This window comes from Carassius auratus, chromosome 26 (assembly GCF_003368295.1).
Source record: "Carassius auratus strain Wakin chromosome 26, ASM336829v1, whole genome shotgun sequence".
Lineage (NCBI taxonomy): Eukaryota > Metazoa > Chordata > Actinopteri > Cypriniformes > Cyprinidae > Carassius > Carassius auratus.
In genome coordinates, this window is record NC_039268.1 from 23,448,280 (window position 1) to 23,471,359 (window position 23,080).

The 23,080-nt window shown below is 37.4% G+C and overlaps 1 protein-coding gene across 1 annotated transcript; it reads left to right on the forward strand.

Moving 5' to 3' along the window:
- The first annotated feature begins 6,850 nt into the window (after window positions 1-6,850).
- LOC113044668 (A disintegrin and metalloproteinase with thrombospondin motifs 5) lies at window positions 6,851-21,242 on the forward strand. Its single transcript, XM_026204838.1, has 8 exons — window positions 6,851-7,915; window positions 14,455-14,587; window positions 14,966-15,133; window positions 15,232-15,515; window positions 17,034-17,217; window positions 18,566-18,741; window positions 19,985-20,160; window positions 20,241-21,242. Exons 1-8 carry the CDS (start codon window positions 7,067-7,069, stop codon window positions 20,860-20,862), a joined length of 2,592 nt encoding a protein of 863 aa, XP_026060623.1. The 5' UTR covers window positions 6,851-7,066; the 3' UTR covers window positions 20,863-21,242.
- Window positions 21,243-23,080: the final 1,838 nt, after the last annotated feature.

Consider the following 23,080-nt stretch of genomic DNA (forward strand, 5'->3'; position numbering starts at 1 on the left):
AATAATTCACTGAAAATCTGATACCATCACTAAACCTTTAATAATGAACATGTACTGTAACAGTCCAGGTCACATTAACAGTAATGACAATGGGATTTGTTTAATGTCGAGTTAAATGTGTGTGTTTGTGTTTCTGAGTGTGTCGGCAGGGAAAAGGTGTTTTATATCGATGGCGATGGGTGTTGTTCAACAACAATTTATTTTTCTGTTTGTCCATGGAGAAAATGTGTGCAATAATGTCACAAAAGATTGTTTTTAGAGCCATTATGAGTTCTTTTATACTGATATATATACTTTAAAAGTTTTTATAATACTTATGTATATTACTATTACTTCTATATATTACTAATGTAATATATTAACACACACACACACACAAAACCTTTATTTTGTGCTTAACAGAACTGTAATTCATTCCCTCATTAAAAGAGTTGATGGAGAACATTTAATCCCGAATGCGTGTGGTTTTCGAGCAGCTCTCGTCCTGTAAGCCGCTCTTCATTGTTAAGAGAATGACTTTTGTTTAAGTTGGTGGCAAATAAAGTCGCTCACGCAGACAGAGAGTCTCGAGCGTCTGCCTAATAACGTCTCGCTCCTGAATAACAAGCCATTCATGTGTTCCTCAGCGCCGACAGACGAGCACCTTTCTACACTTGACCTTTGACCTCGGCACAAAGAGCCACTTAAGGACATGCTGTAATTGAGTGAAACTAAACAGATCTGATCTAAAGGGTCCCGCGTTTGCTCGGAGACCAGACTGCAGTATAAGAGAGAAAACTCGAAGCAATTAAAGCTTCAGTTTCATGTTAATCTAAGTATACTATGTGCATATCTTCTAAATGCATGAAATATCTCAACTTTTGCATCAATCAGTGCATTTAACTGTCCGTTCCCAGCACGAATGAACCAGCTGAACACTTTTTCTTAACCCAAGAGAAGATATTATCCATGTGGGCCGGATCTGGGCCGGAATCAGATGAACGCTAAAAACAGACACCTAATCGACAGATATTGGAAGTCAGTGTACTTGATTTTTGCATTTTATTGACACTGTCAATAATCATTTGTCTTGTAGTACAAAAGGACTAATTTGTTTGTAAAGCATGTAAGATATACCTTAAACCTCTGTGGTTTGTTTTATGAATAAAGCATGCTGGGACAGATCATAACAGACGGGCCGCACAATGATAACTACAAGAGCCTCTGCACACACAGCTTTATAAATGGATTAATTTAGTGCTGTTGGCTGTGTGTGTGTGTGTGTGGGTGTGTGTGTGTTCACACAGACGCTCAATATGTGCGCCGTCTGCACACATGTTCATGCACGCTTGTCTTTATGCACGTTTTGATATGTGTGCTCTATATTTAGAGTGCATCGCGCGGCCTGTGTGTGTGTGTGTGTGTGTGTGTGTGTGTCCATATGCTTGTGAGTGTTATTATGTTCAATAGAAGAAGATAATTTCTGATGCTGTAATGTGTTTGATACAGTAAAGCATGTTTGGACAGAGTCTGGGGCCATTTACTTAAATGCCATAACTTTATATGATGATATATTATTAACTTTTAAAACTGAAATCAGAAATTTTACTGAAATGTTGAATGACTATATATTATATAAAAAAAAAATGGTGGTACCTGCCTTTATTCACAGTGATTGGTAAAAAGTACTTTAAAATATTATTTCGTATTCTTACATTCATTTAGAGATTGAACGTGATAAATATATTTATGATAACAGATTTTCATTTTAATACTAGCTGCAATTAAATGCAAATACAAAAAAATGAAACTACATTTTTATTTTAATTAATTGACAGAACTAATATATGTATATATATATTTATTGTTTTTGTTTAAAATTAAAAATGTACATATATATATATATATATATATATATATATATATATATATATAAAATATGTGAATATATATATATATATATATATATATATATATATATATATATATATATATTCACATAAAGATTTAATTTGTGTATATATATTTATATTAAATTGATTAAGATTTATTATTATATTATATTATATTATATTATATTATATTATATTATATTATATTTAACTTTATAATAATCAAAATAAATCTAGAAATAAATTAAATAAAATCACAGTTTCCATCAAATTAGGAAGCAGCAAATACAACGATATTACTGTTTTATAGCCTCCTAGACCCCTTAAAAATATATATTATTTTAAATAGTAATAATTTTCACAAAATTACTGTTCTCACAGACCATATCCTTTTCAGAAGTACAGAGGCAGAAAAATTAAAAATATGTATTTATTAAAATGCATTAAATGTGAAATTTGCGTTTATTTCTATGTATTCATGTATTAATTTAAGATATTGAATAATACAATTTTATTTTCTAATTTAAACTACAGCCTAGCAACTAAGTGTAAACCAACCACCCAGATAAAAACCAAAAGAAGTGATGTTTTCGAGAGCAATTCTGCTGTTTCACATTGATTTATTTTCTGGATGCACTAAAGACAAGTCCTTGACCTCTGAGAACAACTCAGCTTGTTTTGACACGAAAGCCTGCGAGTAAACCATTGTGCTCATCTTAATCTCCTGAATTTGTTGGCAGGTCAGAACCCGAGCCCAAGGTGAGCCGTGGGTTACAGCAATAACTCTAAAGATCCCTGAGCATTCCCACATCGCTCCGACCTGAGCAAACACTCCAGGATCACAACATCTCTCACAAACCGCTGACAGATAGGTGAGAGAGAGAGCTGCCTCCTCACGACCCCTTCATAACCGCAGCAAAAACAACAAGCCTGACTGCAAAGCATCTGATAATAACTCCAGAGCGACAATATACGATCAGTTATAAATCTCAGAGCACCACGGTACAAAGCATCCAAGAGAGGAGGCATGCTGACAAACCACATCTCTATAGTCAAGAATCGCTAGAAATATAGACACTGATGTTTCATCACATTAAATGGGAAATAATTTATCTATGAACCTGGAAGTAATGTGTTATCAATGATGATGCCCAGATATTTGTCTCTGAGACGTTTGAAGGACAATAGAGTTCTCTAAAGAAGTTCTAGAGTTTGAAAATAGAGGTTAACGTTTTTACATTTGATGAAATATTATTTTTATATATGCATGCAGCAGATGCTATTATCCAAAGTGACCTAGAAAACAGAAACACAAGCAAAACAATTATGAAGACAAACAGATGAATAACTCACTATAAGACCAGATCAAATAATACATTAACAGATCAAATAGAATTGACTGGACTGATTGCTGATAAAAAGCAATTGTATATTTAAAAAAAAATTATAAATAAAAAATAAAGTTATTTCAATTAATTAACTGAAAAAAATCAATTAGCAAAATAATTAAAATAATTTTCACATTTCGTGCAAGTTTCAAAAATAGCTACAAAGAAATGCAAGTACCATTTTGTTGAAGTAGAGACTGAAATAGTATTTTCTTGTAAAACGTACTCCAATAATAATTTATTAAAAAATCATTATGTTTGCAATCAGTACATAAATGCATTATTCTGTTGTTTTGAACTAATAGCTCATTGATCTGGTGAAGAAGGCTGTAAACTAGACTTAAACTTATCAGAAGAATTGAGCACAAGTTATACACATTACTATTACTAAATACAGTAAAAAGTGGAATATTATTCTAATGTAAATCATCTGTTTTCTGTGTGAATCTGTGTTAAAGTGTAATGTATTTCTGTGATGCTCCGCTGTATTTTCAGCATCATTCCTCCAGTCTTCAGTGTCACATGATCTTCAGAAATCAGAATAATATGATGATTTACTGCTCAAGAAACATTTCTGATTATTATCAAATGTTCAACACAGTCGTGCTGCACAATATTTTTGTGGAAACTGTGATACGTTTTATTTTTAAGGATTCGCAGATGAATAGAAATTTTATTTGAAATAGAAATCCTTTCTAACATTATAAATATCTTAACTTGCACTTTTGATCAATTTAATGCATCCATAGTGAATAAAAGCATTAATTTAATACATTGCATGTATCATGGTTTCCAAAATTAAAAACTGTTTTGAAATGAAAATGTTACTGTATGAACTGTATCAAATGAATGCAGTCTTGGTGAGCAGAAGAGCCTTGCTTGAAGGGAGTGGAGTGACACGATGGTGAGTTCATGACTGAATTATTCCTGACTCAGTATTGTGTGCTGTGTTTGAGCAGATGCACACACAGTGTGTGAGGAGAGAGTCTGTGTGTCTGACAGCTCCTCTGGGAAACACTCTGAAGTGCCTCAGCTCCAGTAAACAAACACTGGCCGGGAGATCCATGAAGTGTCGTTCCCTAAATCAGAAGCAGAATGCACTTTGGCTCCGAATGCCTTTTCTTGAATAGCGACTCATATTACACAACAGCCCAATCCAGCGGCTGCCAGCGCTGGCACAAACCCACCAGAGCGACTGAAGATGTCATAAATATTCTCTTAATGCGAGCGTGAACGTACATGCTGATGCTTTTGTTCCAGTCACTGACACTGGAGCTTCTATTCTGGTGCAGCATGAATTATCCATCACCTCGAAGCCCAGGTCATCATACGTGAGTTTGGAGAAGAAGAAAGCGCCTTTTTAATAATTAAAATAATGTAACTTAACGACAGCAAGCTACAGCTTTGAAAGCTTTGACGTCCATCGTTTACTCTGCTTCATGTCGATCCAAACCAGTAAAACTTTCTTTACAAACAGCTCTGATTCTTAAACAACATATCAGCATTATTTTTGCATAATAGTTTATATATATATATATATATATATATATATATATATATATATATATATGTATAATATATTATCAAGTTAAACTAAATTAAAATACTGCTATGCAAGTAGCTGACATAATGTGATTCATATTAATGTTTTTATTCATATTTTACATTTTGTTTAAATTTTGTTTACTAGTATTTAATTTTTCTTTTAATTTTTAAAGTATATATATATATATATATATATATATATATATATATATATATATATATATATATATATATATATATATATATATATATATTATGTTTTTTATTTTAGCATGTTAAACTTAATTTAAATAAAAATGTTGTATTGTTAATATTTTGAATCTTTGAATTTTTATAATTTTCATTTCAATATTCAATTGTATGTTTTTGTGCTTTTAGTAGTTATATATATATTTATATTTATCAATTAAAGTTTAGACATTAAGTATGCTAAACTAAAGCAAAAATTAGAAACGTTGCCTTGTTAACTAGATATAATAACACTTATCCGGGGCCGGGTCACGGGGGCAACATCTGGCCCCTCACCAAGGACCTGTTTGCCTTGGAAGACCCTGACAGGAGCATATAGCCCCAGACAACATAGCTCCCAGGATCATTCGGGTACTCAAACCTCTCCACCACGATAAGGTGACAGTTCATATATATATATATATATATATATATATAGTTGTTTTGTTTTTTTGTCAAGTAACAAAATGCATTTAATTTAAATTTTAATTATTATTTTTTTTCTTTAAATGTAATTACTCTGAATCAAATATTTGCATGTTCTTCTTATTTCAAATTCACTTTCATTGTATGATAAAGAGCAGCATGAACATTGTGCAAAACATCTATTTTTGTATTCCACCAAAGAACGAACGTCCTGCAGGTTAGTAACAACATGAGGGTGAGTAAAAGATTACAGGATGATCATTTTTGGCTGATCTGTCTCTTTAAGCCAGTGTTGTCTGTGCTGCTGCTGCTGATGTTGATGATGATGATGATGATGATGATGATGCAGACAGCAGAATGAACCCTCACTAGTGTGCACATCTCTCAGTGTTCTGCGTCAGTGCTGTCATTGCCCACAGCTGCTGATGCACTATTGAACAGGGTTTCCCAGAAGCGGATTCCCTGCATGATGTCACGTTTCTGTCTGCTGTCTCTCTCATGTTCTGTTGAGATTCACCCAGTGCTGCATCTACACAAATAACAACTGAACCCTTCAGATATGTTTCTCTGATGCAATCAAACCCATTAGATGGACACTATTGAAGACTCATCCCATCATCTGTAACAAATAGCATCAGAAGTGCATTATGCAATAGAGGATTCTGTTTGAGATCAATTGACTAAAGCCACAGAACAGTTGTGCATTATATTTCTGCTCTTCTAAATTCAGATGTTGCTTTGTGTGACAAACAGACACCAGTTTCAGTCGTTATTTAAGAAAATCAAATCTTGATGTGTGTCTGTTTCGCACATAAAAGCAAAATACTCAGAAGAACTGAAATATAATGCATGAGTCATGTGCACTACTGTTATGATTTTTTTTTTTTTTTTTTTACATGACTCAGATAGTTATTTGTGTCTCTGCAGCACAGAAGCAGTCTTGAGTCTCTGGGGTATATCTGTAGAAAATATACATTTCTCTTTGAAGCCAAAAATCATTAGGATATTAAGTAAAGATCATGTTCCATGAAGATATTTAGTAAATCTCCTACTTTAAATATATCAAAACTTCATTTGTGATTAGTAATATGCATTGCTAAGAACTTCATCTGAACAACTCTAAAGATGATTTTCTCAATATTTAGATTTCTTTGCTCCCTCAGATTCCAGATTTTCTAATATTGTCCTCCGAACAAACCAGACATCAACAGAAAGCTCATCTATTCAGCTTTGAGGTCAAATCAGATAAACTAAAAAGTGAACATGAACATGTACAGTGTACACAAACACACAGAGAGAGAGAGAGAGAGAGAGAGAGAGAGCAGGGAAATAATGAGAGGAGGAGGTCTGGAGTGGAGAGCGAGCGCAAAGGGGCAGGACTCTTTCTCTTTCTCTCTCTCTTTCTCTCTCTGGTGCTTTTAAGAGGAAACTTTGTGTTTTGTTCTCCAAGTTCACTTTAGTTCTCGCTCGTCTCTCGTGCTGCCTCCGTGACGCGTGCGATGCGCGCCGGGACTCGTGCATCAGTGCAGCTCCAGATCGGTTTACAGCTGAGTCTCGGATCGTAATGTTTCCCAAAGTTTTCTGCACCGGACTGAACTACATGGAATAATGTGGCGGATCATTTTGCTGTGTTGCGCTCTGGAGGGGTGCGCTGCGCTCCGTCCACCTGCGAACGCGTCTCTCCTCGCACCTGTCCGAGGCGTCGTGCGCACCGTGGACCGGATTTATCACGGAGGAGGGAAGGCGGGTTATCTTCTCTACATGGACGAGCAGCGCTTTCAGCTGGATATGGAGCGGGATGAGTCTGTACTGTCTCAGCACCTCGGGTTGAACGCAGACGCAGAGCGTTTGCAGCCGCGTCGGGAATGCGTTTACCGCGGCACCGTCAACTCAAACGCGGAGTCGCTCGCGCTTTTCAATCTGTGCGGCGGAGGACTCGACGGGTTTTTCGCAGTGGATGACGCGCGGTACACCGTCACCCGAGCCGACGCGACGCGCGCTCTCTACTATTACACGCGCGAGAGCTTCGGTTTCGAAGCGATGCCCGCGCGGCACAGCTGTGGCACGCGCGACCGCAAAGCGCGGAACGCGCGTAGGCAGTTCGCGAAGCGCGACGCGCTGACGCGACGCAAGCGCTCCGTGTCCCGCGCGCGGCACGTGGAGCTGCTGCTGGTCGCTGACGCGTCCATGACGAAGAAGTACGGGAAGGACCTGCACCATTACCTGTTGACGCTCGCGTCCATCGCGTCCAAACTCTACGGCCACGCCAGCATCGAGAACCCCATCCGCCTGTCCGTGGTTAAAGTGGCGATCCTGTCCGAGCACGAGAAGGGCATCGACGTGTCCAAGAACGCGGCCGCGACGCTCAAGAGCTTCTGTAAATGGCAGAATCAGCAGAACCCTCTGGATGACGACCACCAGCATCACCACGACGCGGCGATCCTCTTCACCAGGCAGGTAAAGACAGAAGCCTCGGTGAACTAGTGATGGAGAGACGAACACGGGCCCGAAGCATCACCGTGGGTTTGCATCACTGTGTTCGGAACCGCTTACACACACTTTCGCAACTGTACACACAAATCCAAGAATTGCACGCACAAAATGAAAAATGCATCACATCTCTTCTTAAATAAAGCTCAAAACATCTCAAAATGACACATTTGCAAACCCCAATTGTGGGACTAGTAAAGATTGTGTGTGTGAGCAGTAAAGCCATACTGTACAGGAGTAACCTTCTTCACTTACAGTTTCTTCTAACTGCTTACACACTGAATCTGTCCTTGTCCCACAGTTTCTGACAGCACACACACTCAAGCACCAGAAGCACACACCAAATCTACAAAACCATGCACTGGTTCAATTTCATCAAACACTGAAATATTCCTTGGGAATATCTCTAGCAGAAATATCACATTGAATATTAAAAAAGGAATATCATTAGCTTTTCAAGTTTTGATGTTATTTATTATTTATTTATTTTTGCATTTCATAAATTTTAATATCATTAAATAACAAGCATTTTTTAAATTTAAGTTGCAATTATTTTAATAGAAACTTTTATAAATTGCGTTTTTAGTATATTAATTATATCTTATTATAATGAATTATATTGTTAATTCAGTTTTTATTATTTTTAATATAGTTAAGTTGTATTTTTAGCATTTTTATTGTTCAGTTTATTTTAATAAAATGTAAAAAACAAATTGTGTTTTAGCATTTAAATTAAGTTTTGACTACTTAATTCACTAATTCAGTCATCTTTTGGCCCCGCCCCCTTTATTTAGACATGATACCATGCTATTTGGGAAACTGCCCTGTAGCACCATATAAATGGTACATGAACTTCATTACCGAGGTATATTACAGGGTACCTGTGTGTGTGTGTGTGTGTGTGTGTGTGACCAGGTCAGCTGGATCCGACTATACTGTGGGAACGTCTCTCTCCCTTCCTGTTCCACAGTGAACTGTAAAATGATTTCCTCTGTTGCTGTTTTTCTGGGCAGGCGTCTTCGGTCCCCTGACTAATGGGTGTCTTCACACAGTGTGTGTCTGTGCACATTCCTCACACGAGACGCTCTGGAGATCTGAGTGCCATGAGCCGCAGCACAGAGCTGTCCCGGGCTGGAGACCACACTGGTTTCGCCCCTCACAGATCCCACAGTAAAGCACAGGCTCCGTGCCTCTCGCTCAAACACCGCACGTGTGGTTTGGAGCTTGTCTTGTTTCCAGACGAGGCTTGTGGTGCATGTAAGTCATGCAAGGAGCACTTAAAGTGACAGAATCCTGCACTTCATCTGCAACTTTGTCTCGTTTTCAAGACAAAGATCAGATTGCATTCAGCTTTCAGAAGTTATCCTGGTTATCTTTAGATTTGTTTAATTGTTTACATTAGTTAATGCATTTGGTATCATGAACCAGAGCTTTTATGGGTAACTAAATCTAAAATCATAAAAATACTTTTTCATGAAATAAAATAAATAATGACTGAAATAAAATAACATTTAAACAAGTTTTTTTTATTTCAGCTATTTATTCAGCTTTTATTTTCATATAGTTGAATTTCAGATACTAAAAAAACTGTAAAAAAAACAATAAAATAAAACAACAATGAAAATGACAAAAGCTCAGAGTAACTGCTAAAACATTAATTGAAATTAAGGGTTATTGTAGTTAATTAAAACTATTTTAATTGAAAATTAAATTAAATATAATTGAAAATATAATTAATTTGAATGAGAAAAATTATATACAGTATATACATATTATATATATATATATATATATATATATATATATATATATATATATATATGTGATACTTTCATTTTAATTTATCATTTATAAATTTTTTATGTTGAGGTAATAACTAAAAATAAAAGCAAAATAAAAATGTATTTAAAAATAATAATAATAATGACAAAATGCACAACATAATCACTTAAACTTCATCTAAAATATATTGAAAATACAAAAATATAAAATATTTATTAAAAACTAGCAATGTTGTGAACTAATTGTACATTTTTGGCATTTTAACATTATTAATCTGTTATTGTTAATTTATAAAAAATACTTTTTTATTTATATTACATTTATATAACTTGAAATATTAAAGATATGAGTATGCATATATATTCCTATTACCTTGATTAATAAATACTTTTAAAAGTATTGATCCTTAATGCATTAATTAAAGTTAACAAACCTTCTTCTAAAGTGTTATCAAGAAATTCTGTTTTGCGTGATGTTTACATCCATAGTTTTAAAAGAATAGTTTGCATGAAATTGAAAATGTGCGACTTTGTGTCTTCATCAGGTTTGTAGAAATGTAGCATTGCATCAGTGTCTCATCAATGGATGCTCTGCAGTGAATGGGTGCCGTCAGAATGAAAGTCTGATAAAAACATCACAATAATCCACAGCACTCCAGTCCATCAGTGAACCTCTGGAGAAGACACAAGATTAAGTTTAGATCTGTTTAATCGCTGCTTGATCTGTGCAGATTTCTCTCCTGATTCAGACCAGAACACTTTTTCAGTGGAGGAAGTGTTATTCTGGATTATTTGAGTTAAAATCATCTTAATGCTGGATGTGTTTCAGGTTTTGTCTTCTCCAGATGTTCACTGATGGACTGGAGTGCTGTGGATTATTGTGATGTTTTTATCAGACTCTCATTCTGACGGCACCCATTCACTGCAGACACACTGATGCAATGACACACTTCTCTGCATGTGTTCCAATGAAGAAACTCACTTTTCATTTTTGGGTGAACTATTCCTCTAGCTATGTGACTAATTCCTGTAGCAGACTGGCATTCACTCCCCGGTGCCCTCGGTTGGCAGCTGTAATTCCGCTGACGTCGTTTTCCTCTCATAAGAGCCGCCACACCAGATTCCACAGAGACATAGCTTCTGTTGGCAGCGGCGTCTTTCCTCTGGCGGAGTGGAGTCTGACACACCTGGTGGCGTACAGTGTGTGTGTTAAAGAGTGTGTGTGTGTGTGTGTTTAAGAGTGTGTGGTTGTGAAGTACACCATGTCAACAAGCAGAATCCCACAGACACCCACTGAGCGCTCTGAACCGCCGCCAGACCCAAACACAAAGAAACCAAATAACCCAAGCATCACTTCTCAAAGCCTCCTCTGCCTCATGACTAACACTCATATATGTTTTATATTTACGGAGCACAGCTCATTCAAGAATGACAATCTGTCATCATTTTGTGTAAAACCTGTATGAAACACAAAAGAAGAAGTTCAGCAGAATGTTCATGCTGCCATCTTCTAAACAGTAAAAGTGTTGACAGGGATTTTTACTGCGTCAAAAGGGAAACAAACACCGTAAAATAACACATGCTACTTATATATTATATTCTAAGTGAAGTCATGCGATGCTTTTGAAGAAGAAATGGACTGAAATGTAAGTCATTGCTCACAAACAACATTCTTTGCGATAGCTGATAAATGCTGCATTCAAGATACAACCCAGGTAACAAATCTAGCTTCTAAAAACATTGTGGGAACTTTGCATCTTCGCTTGGCAGATGCTTTCATTCAGTCAGGTATGCATTTGATCACTTCATGCATTCCTTGGGAAATGAAGGGCCTCATTGGAAATACATGCAACCTACAATTTTACAAAAAAATATACCTATACATGCAGTTCACTGTTAAAACATTAACCTATTTTATTCATTAAGGTAACAGGTGCCGACTGTTGATTAAGACGTATTTGCACATAGTTCCTTGCTCAATACTATGAGCTCCAAACATTTTTACCAAATGCATGATTTGTAAAAAAAAAAAACATTTTAATGGTTGCATCAAATAATCAGATTTTCTGCTGTAAACTTGCTCGGGAGCGCACCTGGCAAGCTTATATTGCACGGTTGCAAATGTGTTTTTATCTCACTTTTGTTCTCGTTAACAGCATCAATTCGTTTTAAAGTTGTTGGAAGGTTATTTTCAAACACAATACAGCATTAACCTTTCAGCGCCAGATATTTAATTTCAAAACCGCTGCAATACAAGCGACAACCAGTGCAATAAAAAATTGTCTGATTCATATGAATAGGTTTCAGATCAAACTGAAGGTGCTTTTCAGAGCCACTGGCATTTAAAAGTGCATTTTTAAAGTGTCACCAAATGTGCAAGAACAAATAATCATTTTACGGGTTTAAATGCATGGCATGTTTTTCCAATGCATGCTTATTTGATATAATCTCAATTATTTGAGATAGCCAAAGTAATTGTGCAGTATAGTTAACTGAAACTATAAAACCATACACATTTAAACCACTAGAAATCAAATAAATGTTAACTGAAATAAAATAAGTTTGTTTTTACATTTTATTTTATTTCAGTTAACATTTATTTGATTTAAATTACATTTGTATGGTTTTATAGTCTCTTATAGTCTCTCTTTAAAATTTCTCATTTTGTATAACTGAAATTGAAATAATTAATATAATTAATTAAACTATATAGACATATTTAAAAACAACAAATGCTAAAACAAAATGGCAAAAACATGAAAAAGTTATTATTAAGTAAAATTAACATGAAAGTTTTTAATAACATTATTAATATTTATATACATTTTTATTGATTTTCATAACATCATTTATTACATATTTTTTATAACACAGTAGGTACTGCACACACACACACACAAATTATGTACTTTACACACACATTATATACTTTACACACACTGCACACACACACACTATGTGCTGCACACACACACACTGTATGAATGTGTTCAGAGAGAGTAAACAGTGTAGTGTTTGTCCAGGAGTGTGAGAGAGAGTTTGTGCATGTTGTTGATGATCACGCGCGTGTGTGTGTGTGTGTGTGTGTGTGTGTCTAATGTCTCCTGTAGTGGTTTCTGATGTATGTGCAGTGTGTTCTGTAGCGTCTGTCTGTCTGGGGCATTTCACACGTCTTCAGCCGCTATACATGGACAGCTCACTGAAAACCTCCGAGAGATTCTGGACGCTCTGAATCCGTCCGTCTGCGTCCCGCTGTCCAAATCCTTCCGCTCCGTGCCAGCGATCGGATCCGGATTCTTCTCAGTTTGTGGATCCAGACAGGTCAGACATGCGACTGAAGCTCTTGACTCAGATCAGTGCTGATGTTCGTCTCGTCGCTGATGTTTGTGTGAGAGCAGACTCCAGATCAGCCGAACATCTGGCCCTGACACACCTGTAAATCAGAAGCAGGTGACAGAAACATGCGGCGCTGGAGAATCAAATATCAGAGCGGTCTACTCTTCTTTTGCATGCGTTCCTGTGTGTTTGTGTGTGAGCTGATGTTCTGGACGTTACTGAGGAACGTTCTTTGTTTTCTAGTAAATGCATCTTCACATCCTTATAAAAGCCTGAGACGATTATAAGAGAAAATCTGTGAAAAGGCCATTCTTTCCTGTTGTTCTTCTCAACATATTTCCCTGGTCTCCTCAGAATATCTGTCCACAGAGCAATGAAAACACGCTCAGGACGCCCAGTGAATTTCTGTGATGATGATGATGATGATGATGATGCTCTGAAAGTGTTGCATCAAATGCTGGAAGCACTAAAAATTTCCATTAATTCATTCATTCTTCAAAATTATTTTAGTTTAGTTTAGTTATCTGCCAGAGCAACAAGTTTTTCAAGTTTTCATTTTCATTTTTTTTTTATTTATATCTCATTTTATTGAGCTTTATTTCAACTGAGAAAAATGATTATTAATAGTTTTAGTTAACAATTACAATACGGATGCTCATTGTATCAACCCAATGATTATATACACAAAATGAAAATACATTATAAATATTAAACAGCAATATTTAAAAATAAATATTAAACAGCAATATTTAAAATGACATTTAAAGGTACAGTAGGGAACTTTTGTAAAAAAATTTTTTACATATTTATTAAACCTGTCATTATGTCCTGACAGTAGAATATGAGACAGATAATCTGTGTATAAATCAAGCTCCTCTGGCTCCTCCCAGTGTCCTATTGCCATTCGCAGTTACAGACCGCTCCCGGTAAAAAACAACCAATCAGAGCTGCGCTCCGTAACTTTGTTTGTGTTCAAAATTTAGAAAAATGTATATAATAAGTGAGTACACCATGAATCCATTTTCCAAACCGTGTTTTTAGCTTGTCCTGAATCACTAGGGTGCACCTATAATAAGTGTTTATATTCAGACTATTTTAGATTGCTTCGGGGGTACCGCGGCGGAGTAACCCAGTACCTTTGTGATTCTTCATAGACATAAACAGAGAGAAGTAGTTCCGGCTACAATGTTCTTCCGCAAGACGCAAGCAGTTCTGTTTATTAACCGCTAGAGCCTCAAAAGTTCCCTACTGCAGCTTTAAAATAAACATTTTAAATAAATAGCATTTTACAAAAGCTGACAACAAAATGTATAAAAATTAAAGTAAAATGTAACAATCTAAAAATAAAAGCACATTTAAAATCTGAATAGCAGTGTGTGTTGTGTGCAGGATCTGTGCGGTCACCACTCGTGTGATACTCTCGGGATGGCTGATGTGGGGACTGTGTGTTCACCGGAGCGGAGCTGTGCAATCATCGAGGACGACGGGCTACACGCCGCATTCACCGTGGCACACGAGATCGGTACACACACACACACACACACACACACACACTCACACGTTTGTTTTTGTGTAAAGTGTGTTCATCCCATAGGTGTAATGGTTTTTATTCTGTAGAAACTGTATATTCTATGTCCCTTCACCAACCCTACACCTAACCCTAACCCTCACAGGAAACTTTGTGCATTTTTACTTTCTCAAAAAAACTCATTCTGTATGATTTATAAGTGTTTTGAGAAATGGGGACATGGGTTATGTGCTCATAAGTCACCCTCTCCTTGTAATACCCGTGTCATACCCATGTCATTATACAGAGTTGTGTCCTGATATGATACACACACACACACACACACACACACACACACACGCCGATGACAGTCCCTGTGTGTGTGTGTTTCAGGGCACCTGCTGGGTCTGTCCCATGACGACTCTAAGTTCTGTGAGGAGCGTTTCGGCTCCAGTGAAGATAAGCGGCTGATGTCGTCCATCCTGACGTCCATCGACGCGTCCAAACCCTGGAGCCGCTGCACCTCCGCCACCATCACGGACTTCTTCGACGACGGAAACGGTGAGAACCGGTCATGGTCACACGGGAACTCGAGCGGGATTCGAATTCAGTTATTTGACTGTGTGTGTGTGTGTGTGTGTGTGTGTGTGTGTGTGCAGCCGAGTGTCTGCTGGACGCTCCTCGTCTCCCTCTCTTGGGTCCGGAGGAGCTGCCGGGTCAGAGATACGATGCGGTGCAGCAGTGCCGTCTGGCCTTCGGTCCGGAGTACACCGTGTGTCCCGGGATGGACGTGTGCGCGCGTCTGTGGTGCGCCGTCATCAGGAAGGGACAGATGGTGTGTCTGACCAAGAAGCTTCCGGCCGTGGAGGGAACGCCGTGTGGGAAGGGCCGGATCTGTCTGCAGGGCAAATGTGTGGACAAAACCCGAAAGAGACACTACTCGGTAAGAGCAGAGATTCACGTCACGCGTTTGTCTTTCAGTGAAACACACACACAGATTCCTCTCAGTGAATAACTGTTTCACTCTCAAACGCATCATTTTAATAAAACAGACTTTTTTTTGCATTGCATGTACTTCCTGAAATCACACTCACCATATATATATATATCTTAAATATTAATAATTGTATATAAAATTTTATTATTATGCATGTCATATTTTGAATTTGTTTATTGAATTGTGTTAATATTTTGAATTTGAATATTTTGTTAATGTTTTATCAATATTTTATATTCATTTAATTTTTATTTTTTATTTTAAGGCATGTTTTTTTCAGTTATTTATTGAATTGTGTTAATATTTTGCATTTGTTAATGTTTTATCAATATTTTATATTCTTTTTAATTTTAATTTTAAGGCATGTTTTTCTTTTTCAGTTTACTAGTTGTTTTAAAAAGATATAAACAGCTTAGGAAACATTGCACATTTTCCAAGTTTTTCATCTAATATTTTATTTGCATTTGTATTTTATTTGGGTGTTTTTGATAGCCGTGTGCAGCTCTTTCTGAGGAAGCTGAGGACATTACAGAGCTGTGGTGTGTTTCAGTAACTTGCTCTGGTGTGTTTGTCCGTCTGAGGTTCATCTGGTCTGCAGTGTTTCTCTCTCAGCGCTGTCTCCTTCACATAATAAACATCTGATCTCCTCTTTCAGAGCGGCTCTTTAACATCTCTCACCATCGACTCCTGCGCTCCTCTCATCAATCTCTCTCTCTCTCTCTCTCACTTCATCATCATTCATTCCTCTTCAGCGTTTCAGCACGACCATCTTCAGATGTTCACAATAACATCTACACAGCGTTCGCTAGTGCTCTGGGGTCGCTAGGACTTTAAAGTCTCTTCTGCTCACCAAAGCTGCATTTATTTGATCAAAAATACAGTAAAAATTCTGAAATATTATTAGAATTCAAATCATCTGTTTTCTGTGTGAATCTGTGTTAAAGTGTAATGTATTTCTGTGATGCTCCGCTGTATTTTCAGCATCATTCCTCCAGTCTTCAGTGTCACATGATCTTCCTTCTTTGATTAGATTCAGACACATTTAACCAGCAGGAATTTCCCGTATTTCTATCCGCTTCTCAGAAGTGTTTTAGAGGCGATGGAGAATGTTGCTCTTCTTCGAGCATCTCTTTGTTTGTGTGTGTGTGTCTCTCTCTCTCTCTCTCTCTCTCTCTCTCTCTCACACACACACACACATTCTTCCTCTCGCTGAATGTCCAGCGTTCAGGTCTCGTGTTTATTTTTGGCTCTGATCTTGTTTATTGCGGGCCGGTGAATGGATGGACACACGCCTTGACATAAAACATTTGCTTCTTTCCACAGCTCGGCCCATTCATGTTCAAAGTTTCTGTGTATCTTTAGTTAGATGCATTTATATTGTGACTGTGCCTCAAATGCAATCAAGAGAATCTGTCGGTGTGTTTTCTGCTCGTCATTAATGGATGTGTGATTGTGTCGTGTCAGACGTCGAATCACGGCAGCTGGAGCTCCTGGGGTCCGTGGGGTTCGTGTTCTCGGACGTGTGGCGGTGGTGTCCAGTTTGCACACCGTCTCTGTAACAACCCTCCTCCCCGAAACAACGGCCGCTACTGCACCGGGAAGAGAGCCGTGTACCGCTCCTGCAGCGTCACGCCGTGCCCTTCAGCCGGTGAGCGTCACACACACACACACACGCACAAAACAATGCATGCTCACAGAAGAAAACACACATGCAAATCCTGAGCCAGCATCACGTACATCCCTGACAGATGCCACAGTCCCACAATCCATTGTAGAATTTTATAGAAATAGACAACAATACATTGTATGGGTCAAAATTATTGTTTCTCTTTTATGCCAAAAATCATTAAGATCATGTTCCATGAAGATATTTTGTTAATGTCCTACCCTAAATATATCAAAACTTGTAGTGATATGCATTGCTAAGAACTTCATCTGAACAACTTTAAAGATGATTTTCTCAATATTTAGATTTTTCTGCTCCCTCAGATTCCAGATTCTCAAATATTGTCCTCCTGACAAACCAGACATCAATGGAAAGATTATTTATTCAACTTTCAATTTATTTTTTTCTGTATTTATGGATTACATTGTGTTTGTTCGCCATTTTAATCGCCTTTTTGATTTCACTTATACTTTTTAAATTGTTCTACAGTCTGACATAATTTTTTTTTAATAACATAACAGTTTTTAATTCATTACCAATGTTATTACTAAAACTAAATTTCATTTTAATCAATTAGTTAATTTAAAAAAGCTCAAATAAAATAGTAATATTAAATTAAAGCTTAAATTAAAATTAAGCAAACAAAATGCAACAAACCGAAATAAAAATAAGCAGAAATTACTTACTAAAATTACTAAAACCAAAACTGGAATAAAAATAAATTAAAGCTAAATTTGAATATTTAAAAAAACTGAAATTAAATAAAAATGAGAAAAGCACACAAAAAATGCAACTTAACTTAAACTTAACCTAAAATGAAAAATAAATAAATAAAAGCTAATTCAAACTATTAACAAATAACATACTAATTACAGTATATATAATTAATATAGTAATTATAAATAAATAATACTTAAATAACTGACTCAAACTCAATATTAATGAAAGTCATGGCACTTTAATTCAGAAAAACCTAATTGAAATATATTTTTATCTTTGTTATTTTGTTGCAGTTAAAAATAATTCAAGCTAAAAAAAAAATATATATATATATATATATATATATATATATATATATATATATATATATAAACATAATATAATAAAATGTATTCCATTTACTCTCATGAAGCTCATGAAAATATCATCTATATTAATTATAAAGAATTCCCAGCGGAAACCAGCTTAAGAGCAGCAAACTCTCTTAGACTGGTTTAAGCAGAGGATTTTTACTACTACTACTTTTAATGTAATACTGTATTAAGGACAGCAGCACACATTAGCTCAGTTTGTGCATTGAATATATATTGCTCTCATCTGTCTGCGTTAGGGAAGAGTTTCCGTCAGGAGCAGTGTGAGCTGCGTAACGGCCCTCAGACGGACCCTAAAGGAGTCAAGACCTTCGTGGAATGGGTGCCGAAGTTCGCCGGCGTGCTTCCCAAAGACATGTGCAAACTCACCTGCAGGGCCAAAGGGACGGGATACTACGTGGTGTTCTCACAGCGGGTAAAAGAGTCGCAGATCTCTCATTACACTTACAAACTGACTCCGCATACAGAATGATTCGCATCCTTTAGACATGATATTATAGAAATGCCATACTGGTCTATGAAGAGTCACATGATGCTTCAAAACCAGCCAACAGGAAACAGATGTTCGTTCTTACAGTTACGTTAATAATATTCTCAAGCATTAGCAGAAAAACATTGTTTACGCATCTGTTACAGAATGTATTTGTAACAATTCAGTGTGAAATTAGTGTTACATTCTTTAAATGTATCCCCTTGTTTTGGAACGTTCAGAAGTAACATTCCAATTACGTTTGCAAAATGATACAATGGAACATTCCATTAACATTTGCGTAACGTTTTAAATTTACATTTAGGCATTAAGCAGATGCTTTTATCCAGATGAAGAGAAAAGAAGCCAGTAACATTAATACAAATGTTATTCAGAGTTATTTAGTCACAGCAAAAAACATTATTTATACATCGTTCCCAATGTTAGATTTTTTTTAGTTTGATATTTGTCTAATTTTAATTTTTCTAAATATAACATTCAAAAGAACATTCTTTAATGTTTGCAAAAGGATCATATTTCTTAAATGCTCATATAACCATAAAAAAACATGAACAGATGTTCAGAGAATATTGAGAAATAATGATTTCAATGCAAAAAAAAATTTACTTTCTTCCTTAGTATTTTTGTCTTGTTTTCTTGTATAAATATTAACATTTTTTCAAATTCAACAAATTCATTGCATTTACTTGACAAGTAAAGTTACTTAAGATATTATGTCTTGTTTTCTGGAAACATCATCCAAATTTTGTTCGTTTTCACTTAAAACAATAAAAAATATCTGCCAAAGGGGTAAAAAAAAAGAAAAGTCTTGTTTAGCCTTTGAATTAAGAATATTTTTCTCAGCCCGCTAGCAGATATTTGTGCTTGTTTTAAGCAAAAACCAACAGAATTTGGCTTATATTTTCAGGAAACAAGTCATTTAACTTGTCAAGTAAAACCATGCTGTTCCAAGAATATCTTGATATTTATACTAGAAAACAAGTATTTTTATTCATTTATTTATTGCAGTGTTGATAACTGTATGGGAACGTTAGCAAAACATTCTATCAGTATCAAGTCCAAAAAACATGGTATTTTAGTTCTTTTTGTTATTAAACCTTGAATATTTGTGCCATTTCTTTAGTAGCGATCGATGAGCACCAGACAGGTTTGTGTGGGTTTTCTGCAGGTGGTTGATGGGACGGAGTGCCGGCCGTTCAGCAGTTCGGTGTGTGTGAAGGGGAAGTGTGTTCGCACCGGCTGCGACGGGATCATCGGCTCTAAACTTCAATACGACAAGTGCGGCATCTGCGGCGGCGACGGAGACAGCTGCATCAGAGTGGCTGGAAACTTCACCAAGAAGAGGTTAGAAAACACACAAATGTAAAAATAAAATACAAAATAAGACAAAGTGAGTAATAAAGTGATGTGATGTTGTTCTCCAGTAAGGGCTACACAGATGTGGTGAAGGTTCCCGAGGGTTCGACGCACCTGAAGGTCAGACAGTACAAAGCCAAAGGCCAGTCGCGCTTCACAGCGTATCTAGCTCTGCGGCGGCCCGGAGGAGAATACCTGCTCAACGGGAAGTTCATGATCTCCACGTCTGAGAACATCATCCCCCTCAACGGCTCCGTTCTCAACTACACCGGCTGGAGTCAGCGGGACGATGCCTTCCACAGCATGGGCCCCGGGGCCCTTCAGGAAAGCCTGGTGGTGCAGATTCTGGCCACGGATGCTAAGAAACCACTGGACATCCGCTACAGCTTCTTCATGCCGCGCAAAATGCCGCTTCCACCGCGAACGGTTGTAGCGACCTCGGGAACCGTCGCGGCACTGTCCTCGGCAGAGATTGTGACGTCTACAACCGAGGTTCCTGCGACGACGACGACGGCACCCACGGGGCCACGCTGGGTGACGGGTTCGTGGATGACGTGCTCCAGAACTTGTGATACGGGTTGGCAGAGTCGCACGGTGCAATGCAAGGACCCTCAGGGGAAGCTGTCCAAGAGCTGCCTGCTCAGCGCCCGGCCGTCGACCTTCAAACACTGCCTGATTAAAAAATGTTGAGGACCCCTCAATCAGTCGAACTTCCTGACGGAGCTTCGTGAAGCACGTAGACTGAACCGTTGCAGTTGCGTTCCGATCACTGTGGGATTCTGCTAGCGTTCACAGTCGTGATGCGTTGTGACTCTGGAGCTTTGGCTCTAGCCTTGAATGTGGTCATGTTCAGCCACGCCCCTTTGGACAAGCCACGCCCCTTCATTCAAATGACACGCCCCTTGAGTTCACACTGGCAGTGATTTAAAGCATTTCTGTAGTGTTTGAGGCTCTGGCTTCGAATGAGTCAATGTTCAGCCACGCCCCTTTTGACAAAGCCACGCCCTAAATCCAAACAACATGCTTCTTGAGTTCAAAAAGTTTCGAAAACATTTAGAAAACCGAACGTTTAAAAAATATTCAGAAATAATGTTTTCATAACTAATTGGGAACATTAGCATAAAGTTCTATATCATTTATCATGTCCGAAAAACTAAAAATGTTGAGGACCCCTTCCTGAGCTTCGTGAAGCACGCAGACTGAACCGTTGCAGTGGCGTTCCGATCACTGTTGAAATTATTATAGCGTTCACAATCCTGTTGCATTGTGACTCGGACGAGGAGCTTTGGCTCTAGCCTTGAATGTGGTGACGTTTAGTCACACCCCTTTGAAAAAGCCACGCCCCTTCATTCAAATGACACACCCCTTGAGTTCACACTGGCAGTGATTTAAAGCATTTGTGTGCTTGATAAAATTATAAAATGGAATGTTATGTTAATGTTCACATAACCAAGTAAAAGAAAAAACATTTAAAAAACATTCAGAAACAGGGTTTTCATTAATTAATGGGAACATTAGCATAACGTTCTGTGTCAATATCATATCCAAAATCCTAAATCAGATGAACTTCCTGGTTCAGCTTTGTGGATCACATTGACTGAACCATTGCAGTTGCATTTGTTTGAATGCGATTCCGGTTACTGGAATTCTGCTAGTGTTCGCAAACGTTGCATTGTGACTTCAGACAAGGAGCTTTGGCTCTAGCCTTAAACCACGCCCTTTTGACAAAGCCACACCCCTTCAGTCAAATGACACGCCCCTTGGGCTCACACTGGCAGTGATTTAAAACATTACTCTTGTGTTTGATGTTAAGATGCGTTTACATTTACTATTGATGAAATGTAAATGTAAATGGAATTCTGCCAGCATTTACAGTTGCGTTGTGTTGCTTAGTGACTCAGACAAGGAGCTTTGGCTCTAGCCTTAAATGTGGCACCTTTTAGCCACGCCCCTTTAACAAAGCCACACCCACTGATCCAAAAGCCATGCCCCTTAAGTTCACACTGGCAGTGATTTAAACCACTGCCGTAGTTATTAATGTTGCAATCACATTTACAGTCGCTCCGTGTAATCAAGTCTTTCCAATTCCAACAATTGCGTGAAAAAAACTCACGTAGGTTACCCTTTACCCATTGACCAAGTGACTTCTGTGCGAGTGGCACTTCATACATCTCTATTTTACAGACAGCAGACATTGGACCATTTTGGTTCGTGAAATTTCGCTACAATTTTACTAATGTGACCGAAACTTCAGTAGCTTTTCTAACTCGACTGTAGGGCTGCACGATATAAAGCATAATTAAAATTTTCCTTTTGATTTGTGTTTTACATAAAAGTGCAACAATTCCGATTCTGAAATTTCTCAAACGAGAACCTTTGGGATTTTGGAGCAAAATAATGAGGGTCATCAGATTACTGTGCCACCCTACTTGATCGGATTATTTCACTACATATCTGTGCTCCTATTGGTCGTCATCGCATTATGTCACAGCTTATTTGTAAAAACCTGGACCAAGTTGTCAACAGATTTAATGATCGCTGTTAGTGTAAACCTCCTGTTTAGGGTCTGATACATTTACAGTACCACCCATAAGAAATAAGCATCGACTCCAGGAATGGAAAGGTCCATGCAGAACGCTGATTTTCTAGAATTAATCTAATAATATTGAGTGTGAAACTCCCACATTGAACTGATCTTCCTTTCTTTGTTACAGAAAAACTAAACAGGGCTCTGATTTGTAAATGTCTGTATGTCATTTTCTGTGTTCAGGGCTCAAACGACACTGTGCCCTCGATACTCGCAATAACGCCAGCCAATCGCTCACTCGCTCTCAGTCGCGCCGTTTACATGTTCATGGGAATGTTTCAGGTTAAAAACAAACTAAAACCTTTTTTAGAGTGAAATACG